Source organism: Phytophthora parasitica, assembly GCF_000247585.1.
Source record: "Phytophthora parasitica INRA-310 unplaced genomic scaffold supercont2.48, whole genome shotgun sequence".
NCBI lineage: Eukaryota > Oomycota > Peronosporomycetes > Peronosporales > Peronosporaceae > Phytophthora > Phytophthora nicotianae.
Window position 1 is genome coordinate 500,265 of NW_008649034.1, and position 10,499 is coordinate 510,763.

Here is a 10,499-nt window from a genome sequence, read left to right on the forward strand (position 1 = left end):
CTAGTTCTCGTTCCTACGTCGGCCTGCTAGATACACGACCCCGACACTAAGGAGGAAGACCGCGACAGTTTGGTGGAGAAGCAGGGTATCTTCTCGCCGAGTTATCGTGGGAACGAAAGCGCAGAAAGAGCGTGACTCGAAGTTCCTTGGCAAAGGAACGCCAAGTCGAGGGAAAGGGTCGAGAGAGCGAGACATGGGCTCTCATGGGTGGTCCGGAGAGGGACTAGGTGTGGAAGCGGGTGAGGGGCTCAGTGGATGGGCTCCCCCGTTGGAGACGGAAACGCCACCTCCTGCAGCGATCCGCGACGATGAAGACGAAGAGTACACGGGAGGGTCCGTCGGGGGTGACGTGGGCGGAAGGACACCGATTGGGGCGGTTCGGACGATGGCTCGGAACGCGGAACGCCAAGGAGAATCGAACCCAGGGCCGAGAGTCGCGGAGCTCGAGATGCTCGAAAGGACGACGACGGCATGCTTGGGTCTGAACCCCTATCTGCAAGAGCGAGGAGGGTGGCCGAGTCGGTGTTGGACATGTCCCGGGGCCGAGAGATGTTCAACCAGATCCTCGCACGGCTGGCACGACAACCAGCGCCGAGCGAAGAGCTGACTCCGGCGAGGACGACGGCTGGTGAGACTGCGGAAGCAGCGATGTCGACCCCGAGAGCTCGGCAAGGAGACGCGTTCTCCTTCGATGCGTCGAGGCCGTCGTTACCTCTTGTGAGTGAGACGCGAGGCGAGGTACCGACAGTAACGCCAGCCAGTGCGGTGTTCGACACTAGAGGGACGACGAGGCACCCACCTCCGCGTGGGGTGGAACGGCATAGTGTTGGTGAAACGCCGTTCCCGGAGAGTGGCACGCCTTGAAGGCAAGGAATGACGTCAGTTCGGGCGGCGGAGACGCCGACAAGGAGGGCCAGAACGCCGACGACGGACTCTGCGTTGCAAGAAATGCTGGTCGACACGTTCAGTCGGGCACTCCAGAGACTGTCAGTCTCAGCTGGAACGCCAACAAGAACGCCACGATCTGAATGGGCGGGACCTGTGTCGCGCCCAGGGCCGGCGTCTATAGGGAACGCCTTAGTCAGTTAGACGCGATTGGTTAGCACGCCGATGTTCGGGTATCAGGGTCCGATGGCTCCCAAGGTGGCGCTACCTGCGCCAGCTTCGACGCCAGCGGGAATGGCGATGGCTGCGATCCCGTCATACGGTGGCGTGACCATTCAGGTAGCAAGAAAGATGGAGGGGCGGCGCGGCACGCCTGAATGATCTTTACCCGCCGTTTCAGCCTCCGATAACACCTACGGCTGGATGGAACTCTGGTGGAATGCTGCCAGCGTGGTCGGCAGCTCCCGCAACTCAGACGCCTACGAGCATGGGAGGCCTTGGAATTGGTAGGACCTTCAGTGGTCAAAGAGGAAGTTACCAGGCGCATTCGGTGTACGCTCAAGGGCCTGTGATGAATCGGACGCACGACCACGGTGGTAATTGGAACGCATCCGGGACGGAACGAGCCGATAGTGGGCATCCCAACTGAGTTGCGGAACGCCGTGAAAGTGATGGTTCCATTTTTTTTCGACACCGCTACGTGTGAAAGGGCGGCGGCGTTTTGGCGTTCCTTCGAGAGGTGCACGCATGGTATGGACGGCCAAATGAGATTAACGGCGTTCGAGCAGTGCCTAAAGGGCAAGATAGATCAAGAGTGGTGATACAACTTCAGGATCGATTGTTTTGAAGCTCTGAGGGTAACCGATTTATCTGCCAGACTCCTGCACAACTGTGGAGCCGACTCAAGCCGCCAAGAGGAAGCGTGGCGAGTCTGCCGAGGAGTGGGGCCACAGGATTTCGACAATGTGTGAAGCCTTGAACTACCACGAGCCTCGTATGAGGTACGAGTTTCTTCTTGGATGGCCTGAGGAATAAACAGGTGAAGGCGGTACTGAACGCGCGCATGGTCACGTCAATTCCCAAGGCATGTGCGCTACTGCTGTACAAGAACCTGCATCTCCCTGTCGAGGAGGAAGACGAATTCGCTGGCGAGGAAACGGGACAACCAAGGACGAATGGAGCGGCATCGACGGAGTCCCAAGTGCTCCAGGAGCTACGCCAGATGAATCAGCTGATGAGAACGCGACAGCTACGGCCAGGAACGCCAAGAGGGCAAGTCAGCGCTGTGGCCCCTCCGACTTCTCCGCGTGACGGCGTTCCAGTTGCGAACAGGAACGCCTCGGGTTCAGCACTTGGACCTCTACGTATTTGTCTCGGACCAGACACGCGTACCATCGAAGATGAAGTGGTCTGTCGTCGCTGTGGTCGTATTGGGTGCAGCCGCGAAACTTGCCCAAGAAGACAAGGCCGTTGCAACAGATGCAACGAGCTGGGTCACTACTCTGTGGAATGCAACAGGCCGAGGCCTCAACGAAATTATCGGAACGGAAAATGCCGAAGAATGGAGTGTTTCCTCTGCGGCGAAGGGGACCACACAGTGGCCAAGTGTCCTAGCCTCGAGCGCCTACGTGGTGCGGTGCGGAACGCGACAACAGGGACGCCAACCGGCGCGTCCCAGCTGGAGGAAGGGGGAAGAAGTGTCACTCCTTCCTCTTGCCTGACTGGCGACACAAAAGGAGCTGAGGGCTCACCGAGAACTACTGGTGAGGTCAAGGAGGCTCTAGTGAAACGTGGGAAAAATTATGAAGGGGCTCGTGGCGTTCCTGTCGCGAGCGTAAGGACGGAAACTGTGGATATTGAAACTGGACCGAATGAAAAGGGCAGTCCAACGGAACGGACTGGCTCAGAACGGGACGAGGAGATTTCGGGCTCTACGGAGATGCCCAAACGAGAAAGGGTAGGCACAGCGGAGGCAACGGAACGCCACAACGTGACCCCAAGCTGGGAAAAGGGGACAACGGAACGTCCCAGACGGGTACAGGACGCAGCAACGGAACACTCAGAGTCCGCGTCGAAGCCCCAGGGGGAACATAAAGAACGAGAGAAGGCGGTCGACAAGACCGTCAGCTCCGAGCAACGCAAGGGTGCGCTAGAATTGACGCCAGGAGACGCCGCGTGAACCAGGGCTAATCAGTTCTCGGCGATCATAGGAAAAGTGAGCTCAGGGTGGATAGTACCCGTCGCTCAGAATACCGAGGATGATGATGAGGGTACCAAGGGGATGGATTCTACAGAACAATACGATCGTTTGTTTACCGATACAGAACTGGATATGCTAGGACGCGATGATGGTCCGGGGTACAGAATGAGCCCGAGGAGTACGACAAGAAATTGGAGGAAAGATTGATCCCGGTGGACGAGGACAAGATTTTACAGCGTGCCAAGCGGAACGCCAGGGAGCAGGAGGAGCCGACGCTCGCGGATATGAGCGCCGTGCTTGGGATACCAGAGGATATGCTGGAACGCACGCGTGAGGTCTCATCCGGAGACATGGGAACGCCAGAGTATTGGCTGGATTGGTACGCCAATGCGTTGGAAACCTCGACAGAAGCGAAACACGCAAACCGAGATTTCCGGGAGGTTGAAGAGTCCGAAGGAACGTGGCTACCTGTGGTAAGCGCAGTGTCGAGCGACAAGGACGAGAGTTCGGGAACTGAGGTGCCTGCTGGAGATGAGGAAGGGTGCGAGTTCATGCGCAACGTGTGTGTGGGACTCGATGGAGCTGCTGCTTCGGTCTCTTGAAACCCCGAAAGAGGAGCTGAAACGATGCCGTTTTGATGCTGTTCCATAATTCGTAACCAAGTATACGAACTCCTAAAACGGGAACGGAACGAGGAGTAGAGTCCTCATCCATTCAGCTGTTTGTTATCCAAGCGGTGAGTAGGATCGGCGCAGGGAGAACAGATACACACTGTTAGGTCGGTACTACGTATGAGGTGTTAAATAACACGAATATATGTTTGCCATAATATGAATGCTATTGTTTTAGGCGCCTTACCCAAAACAGTTTACCGAAAAGCAGTCGAAATAGAACCAAATTCAACAGGACTTAAGGAGGACCAGACCCACCGGTGACCCAAAAAAGTCCACCAGCAGAGTGTATTACAGAAAACCTTCACAACATAAAGTAGGGCGGGCTATTCTCCGGATTTATATCCAGAGGTTTAGGATTCTGACCCAAAACTACATTAACTTCTTAAATTCTGAGCCCAAACTAATGTTGTCAGCTCAACAACTAAAATAGTTATTTGAGAACTTGATATGCCTGTTATAAGATCTAGGCTGTACAAAGCGGGTTTTCTTCGCTGAACCTGCATAACGCGTCATTTAAGCTTATATCAGATATGGTACCCATACTTTACTCAAGCAGACACGCGATGTATATCTGATATCCTTTGCACAAGTAATGCCACCATGGTTAATGCTGCTTGTGGCGGCCAAGTGTAACATCCCGGTAAATTACGACTAGCCGACGTCATTTTAATCCGTATGAGTGTTGCCCGAACAGACTTCAGCTTATGCCAGAGCGCAGATGATGCGGCTGCGGAGCAGTCCCATCAGATGCGTACCACCAGTGTCCCTCTTGTGCGACTCGCACAGTACAGTTGCTACGTACTGCTAGAACAACGCGTCCGAATATCAGATAGCGTATAGTGTAGCAACCATCCTGCACAAAGGCAATAGTTTTGTAAAATCCAGAACCAATCCGTATAAAACACGGCTTTGTACTCGTTTTGGCGAGTAGTGCTATTTTAAATTTTGCACTCGGTGGCCTCGGTAACCATCTGCATAAACTGATCTAGTCAATAAATATTGATTCTATTCTACGCTTGTCAAATTCCGCTGTTTTATTAGTCAAGAATTGCGTTGTACCTCCCTTTACTAATGTGTAGAGCTGAAACAGAGAGTAAAAAATGTAGTACCATTGGGAAACTTTCGCAATAATAGTCTTCCCAAGAGAAAATAAAATGAAATTCGGGGCAGCAGTCAACTGGATAAAGATGTGGTCTAATCTCTTACAACCGGCATTTTAAAGCCGGTTGTAACTGATAAATGAGACAATAATAATAATAATAATAATAATAAATCAGTACAAGAAGATACGTATATCCCTTATGAAAATAATCTCAGTTCAAATGTAGGAGAAACAAGAGCATTCTCAAATACCCGTGATACATCTTCCAAGCTCCCTAACAGCATCAGAACCGGTGTAATCATGTCCGCTTGGGATACTACACGCGTCACACGTCCGTATACTGGATCCCATTCGAAGTACGTAGACCCGTGCAATACAAGTCGTTCGTCCAACAGCAAATGCACAAGCGCAAAACTGCTGCTTCCAGTCCCGGTGTCAATCAAGTGTGGAAACGCGTGGCGTAGCGTCTCCTCGGTGATAGTGATGCTAGTTGTTGTAACTGCGACGACCGAATTGGCACTCATCTTTTTATTCTTACGAGTTCCAACTGGACATTTCTGAACCAGCTCGAAAGAAGTTTCCAACTCCTCAGAATTGCCTCTGCGCCGCATTCACCGTTATAAAACACATCAGAAGCTATGGTCGACCGAATAATTTTTTGCTGCACAGGAGGCGACGAATCTTGGAGGCCATACCGGAAAACTCGGAAATATTCCACGACAGCAGTCCACACGGTTTGTTTTGGAGGAAGAGAGGTCGTTATCTCGTGGTGTCTACGCTTCAGCTGGGCAGTGAGTTCTTTTAGCTGACAGATGTCTTGCTGAAGGGCTCTGAATCCGACGGCCTTCTTGCTTCTATACTTAATCTGCTTCACACGACGAAGAGCTCGAATGTACTCTTGATGTGCAACTCCTAACGCAGTTACGGAATTGCTGTGTGTCTCTCCAGTTCGTGCCAGCTTTACTTGATCAAGAACACGTTGGAAGTTCTTCTGGGCGACATGTAGCGCTGAAATTGCTGTGTCAAGCGGGTCCGTCTTTGTATCTTCGCGAGTGGGAGTAATGGTGAACACCTCAGCTCTTGCTTCATAGCCAGCGTAAGAGTGTGTTCCTAACGGTGGTGATTTGTCTTGGAGCTGCTGAAGCTTGAACCTATCGAGGTTAACAGTGTTTATAACAGCGCCGGCACGGCACACGTTGTAGTTCGATTGGCAGGAGTCCATTGATGGATACCACCGGCTTGTAGGTTACAATTGAGCTGGTAGTGACGGAATCTCGAAATGCCAAGTGAAAACAGAAAAAATCAACATTGGGGCGGGTGGTAATCTGTACTTGCCGAACGATGATGATGTTCGCCATTGGGCAATAAACAAAACAGACTACTTCTATCTCCAAATATTCTTTTGAATCCACTGGTGTCCACTAGAACGTGGAAATATATTATGTCTATTAAAACCGATCCCCTGTCAATTCACATTTATGTACCAAAAGTTCTATCAAAGTGTGTTGCAACGAAGGTATATCCTCCACTCGTTTCCTCTCCTCCATTGTTCGTGTTTATTGCTTGCCCTTTATGTTTCCTCTCATACTATCACACCACTACAACTAAAACCACGTCGCCACCAGCAATGGACAAGCGGCATGCAACCCACCTTGAATTTATCCTCTTTCTTCTTGAAACATGAATATAGTCGCATAATGATATAGAGGCGGGAGAGTATGACCAGCTCTGGTGGTCAACAACCTACCGAGCGAAATCACTGCCACTCCGTAAACCACGATTGATTATCACAGTCTTTTCTTCCTGGAGCTACATGTACGACTCAACGACAGCAACCTCTGACAGACTGACACTCACTTCTTTATTCAAGTTGACATCACAACCCGGACTCTCAGTAAGCCCACGAGACGATGACCAAGTCGTGGCACGACAAGGAAGGCACCTCCATTGATCCAGAGCTGTCACAAGACGTCGTCTCTCCTCTGATAGCAATGGAGAGGAATCGACAACCTAAGCATTCCTATCCACAAAAGGACTATTCACCCAAAGACCTGGACTCTCGTGACCGTCAACTCTTAATAGAAGAAACAATTGAGGAGTCAAAGCTAACCTTGCAACGCGAGCGCCGTCGCAACAGCCAGCGGCGGTACAGACAGAAGCAACAACATTTAATCACAACGCAACGAGATTGAGCAGCTTCGACAACGTCGCTGTGACGTTGCTGCTTCCAATTCGTCCAAGGGAGACGTCTGGAGCTTTGCTCTCAAGTATTTTCGACTCTTTCGCTTCGGTCTACACGACGCTGTGCTACGGACGCCATCTAGTGCTACACAAACCTCACAATACAATGATCAACTCAACTCTGTTCGAGAAACCATGCTACCAAACGTGATATTCAATACTGAGCAAGGCGTCGATTCGCTACTGAAGCATTGGATGTGCGTGTCACTCCGGTTCGAAGATGTCGAGGTGGAGATCGACGGGATCTGGAAGGGGCCTGCAGATTCAATATTTGCCACCTCTACGACATGCGTCACTATCCATGGCCGAACTTTACGCAGTGTATTCCCTCACTTGTGTATTGGCAGTGTAAACTCACCTCTGGTGAAGAAACTTTTGGGTAAACGGATTCGTATGAAAGGATGGACGCGTTTTCAGTGGGATCCCAGCTGTGGACGAATTGTTAGCGTGACCACCACGACAAATATGCTAACACCGATGCTCGAGCTAGTAGGGAGTCTAGACAACGTATCCACGGTGTTTGAGCACGCCCTGATTTCTCCAAACTTTCAGTGGAGGTCACATGGCAATTCATAATGGACGACGACGTAGTTTTACTTATAGGTTCAATTACTGTAAGGAAATCAATGTTTTTTTTTGTTATTTATTTGCTTTCTCAAGCAACTCTTCGAATCTACCGTCGCTAATGGGAGCTGAGAGGCCGTTAAAGTCTGTCCATTGGAGAGCCGAACGTGCAGCGTCCGTCAGTTGGTTCCACATAATGAGGTCCTGGGTCTCACCGATCCTATTTGTTACGTCGAGCATGTACCCATACTCCAACGTGTTGGTACAGTCAAGTTTGACGCTAGTTCCGTTTAGGGTGTCTGCAAGAGAGGGTAAGTATTTCTGGTACTTGCCTTGATGCCAGGTTGTTACGGCTAGAATCGTCGGGCTCTCGAGGACGAAGCTATCGAGCCAGACGATTGTTTCGAGCCACAAATGACGGGACTCAATACCCCAGCCGTTGCTGATCTTCGGTAAGTACCAAGCGTACATGATCGCCCACTTGTCAGTGAACCGTTTAGCTCGGCCGTATACCTGGGATCCAACACTGGGTCCATTACAGCTCTTACTGTCAGGACCGGAAGATGCTAAACAGTCTCCTGTATTTCCGTCTGTATCCACCACAGGATACGGATAACAGCCTCCATTTGTGTGGACTTGAGGCTTGAACTCGACAGCGCGCTTCTCTGTTATTGTGACCGGTACAGGTTGGGCGAAGGGGACGATGTCGTCGTACCTGACAACTTTGGCATGACCTAGTGACAAGATACTCAACACGGAGAGGCCAAACGCCAACATATTCTGGTACTATCGCTGGATCCAGCTTTATAATTCTTTGGTAGAATAAAACTATACTCGGATTGTGAGTTGTCGTAATACACAAGATGTTGACCAATGTGGTCAACTCATTGAGCTTCTCCTCGTTTACTCACCTAGTTGGCTTACCATAGCTACTCAAGATCTGGAATGCTCGATAGCCGTAGTAATAACACATGAGGCATTGAAGCAAAACAAAATGCCCCTACTTTCGTGCTTTGCTAATGACTAAAATTTACTGATATAAGGTTAGTACAGCGATTGCCTCTGCTATGACGAACGACATGTACCTACTCTCATAGATTATATCTCCGCTGGAAATCAAGCGTGATGAGAGCCTCGTCAAATACGTAGGCTACATTCTCTAGACTCCCCACTAAGTGGAGAATCGGTGTCAGCATATCTGACTGAACCACCACGCTTACCAATCGGCAGTTGGCTTGATCCCACTCGAAATGTGTCGATCCGTTCATGATAATTCGTTGTCCAACAAGCCTTTCTCCAAGTGTCCGCTGAATTCCTCCATTATCCTCTGAAAACAAGTGTGGAAATACGCCACACAATGTGCGTTCAGTGATCGTAACACTTGTCTTCGTCGTTGCTACAAGAGAGTTTGTGCCTCGGTTTAGGAGACCTCGAAGCTCCACTTCGAAACCACCAAACCATTGAGAGCAGCACAAACTTCGGAGTGCTTCTAAACGACCATATCCGGAGTTGTAAACCAAATTGTTGTGCATATTTTCTCGAAGAAACGTCTCTTGTGCTGCGAGTTGCGGGCCATTGAGAAGGCCGTGCCGGAAGACGCGAAAATAATCCACTGCTATGTTCCAGAAATTGTTTTTCGCCGGGATAATTGCACCAACGCCACGACTGAGAGCTGTAATCTGATACCGAAGGTGGCGGATTTCCCCATTAAGACGGTTCAGGTGCTGTTGGTGTCGCTGTTGGACGCCTCGATATATTGTATTCTCACCATTAAGCCGATGCGCAGCCTCAATCGTGTAACGGGTCTGGGTTGGAACGTGCTCGCTTGAATAAAGCTGTGCACTTCCAGCAATTTCGTCGCTAAGTTGCTGTGTAGAAGACAAATGGAGAACGAATTCGTTCATCACAAAAGAATGTATAGGTCGTAACCTCCGGTTTTCTTGGTCAGAAAAGGAGAAATGACTGACCTGAGTATGCGTTTTATTGCTTACTTCACGGTTGTGCCACTAGAATCACGTACAATGCAGTACTGGAATACTATGACGTTCTGCTCGTTCCAATGTAGTTTTGGGAAGTGAATCTATTAGTAATCGTTGTTCGCCCATTCTTAGTTCTGCTTTCCTCATAGAGCGCGGCGTGCGGCATTGCCCACAAGCTCCGCCACGCCAATCATTGGTGCTTGATGACGAAATCTGCAGTTTACGCGGTGCTTGATTTCGAACGAGCAGTATGACGGGTCTCTCGGGTGTCGGTAGGCGCTGGCGGTCGGCGCGGTGTCGTCTGTGCTGTTGTGCTCCAGCGGGGCTCACTGTAGTGGCGCCAAATTTTCACTACAGTAATATTGTAATAGTAAAATACTACTTGTTGCGTGATTTTTTCCCACCATGCGCTCGTTCGGGCAAATGATTGTTCCACACCGGGTACTGTAGGGTTGCGGTGACAACTGCAACATGAATGGTGCGAGGTTGAAGACGAAAGCGTATTTCCCGATGTCACAATAAGCTATAGATAGCATAGGTAGAAGCTCGAGGAGCTCGCTAACTTCTAGGCCACTTCCGAATTCTTCTCGCAGCTAACCGGCCACGCCTCGCCCAGATGTGGCGAAATGCACTTCAGCATTTGCCCCTACGCGACTTCGTTGGAAATTGGTGATAGTGGAACGTATACTTAAACGTGATATCGGGCTCATGCTCTTCTCGCAAGACGTAATCACTTCAAATATTAACTTAGAGCGTGTAGTGGCTCACAGACCAGGCCTAGCTCATTCACCAGGCAATGTCGACTGATAGGCTATAATAATAATAATAATAATAATAATAATAATAATAATAAT

The 10,499-nt window shown here is 50.2% G+C and overlaps 5 protein-coding genes across 5 annotated transcripts in view; 2 read left to right on the forward strand and 3 right to left on the reverse strand.

Annotated features, from left to right (window-relative positions):
• PPTG_23728 (hypothetical protein) overlaps positions 1-864 on the forward strand; it is a gene marked incomplete at both ends in the record, with an annotated part of 3,639 nt that extends 2,775 nt beyond the window's left edge. Inside the window, 2 exons of the mRNA XM_008912631.1 lie at positions 5-333; positions 426-864. Of these exons, the coding sequence (XP_008910879.1) occupies positions 5-333; positions 426-864 (768 nt within the window). The remainder of the gene's footprint in view (positions 1-4; positions 334-425) is intronic.
• Positions 865-1,110: 246 nt separating this feature from the next.
• Positions 1,111-1,534, forward strand: PPTG_23729 (hypothetical protein; the record flags this gene model as incomplete). The annotated part of the gene is made up of 2 exons (XM_008912632.1): positions 1,111-1,224; positions 1,286-1,534. 2 exons carry the CDS (start codon positions 1,111-1,113, stop codon positions 1,532-1,534), a joined length of 363 nt encoding a protein of 120 aa, XP_008910880.1.
• A 3,524-nt stretch (positions 1,535-5,058) lies between these two features.
• Positions 5,059-6,083, reverse strand: PPTG_15261 (hypothetical protein; the record flags this gene model as incomplete). The annotated part of the gene is made up of 2 exons (XM_008912633.1): positions 5,059-5,461; positions 5,557-6,083. The coding sequence occupies 2 exons, from the start codon at positions 6,081-6,083 to the stop codon at positions 5,059-5,061; spliced, it is 930 nt and encodes a 309-aa protein (XP_008910881.1).
• Positions 6,084-7,741: 1,658 nt separating this feature from the next.
• PPTG_15262 (hypothetical protein) lies at positions 7,742-8,443 on the reverse strand (the record flags this gene model as incomplete). Its single annotated transcript, XM_008912634.1, has 1 exon — positions 7,742-8,443. One exon carries the CDS (start codon positions 8,441-8,443, stop codon positions 7,742-7,744), a length of 702 nt encoding a protein of 233 aa, XP_008910882.1.
• Positions 8,444-8,757: 314 nt separating this feature from the next.
• Positions 8,758-10,026, reverse strand: PPTG_15263 (hypothetical protein; the record flags this gene model as incomplete). The annotated part of the gene is made up of 1 exon (XM_008912635.1): positions 8,758-10,026. The coding sequence occupies exon 1, from the start codon at positions 9,568-9,570 to the stop codon at positions 8,758-8,760; it is 813 nt and encodes a 270-aa protein (XP_008910883.1). The 5' UTR covers positions 9,571-10,026.
• Positions 10,027-10,499: the final 473 nt, after the last annotated feature.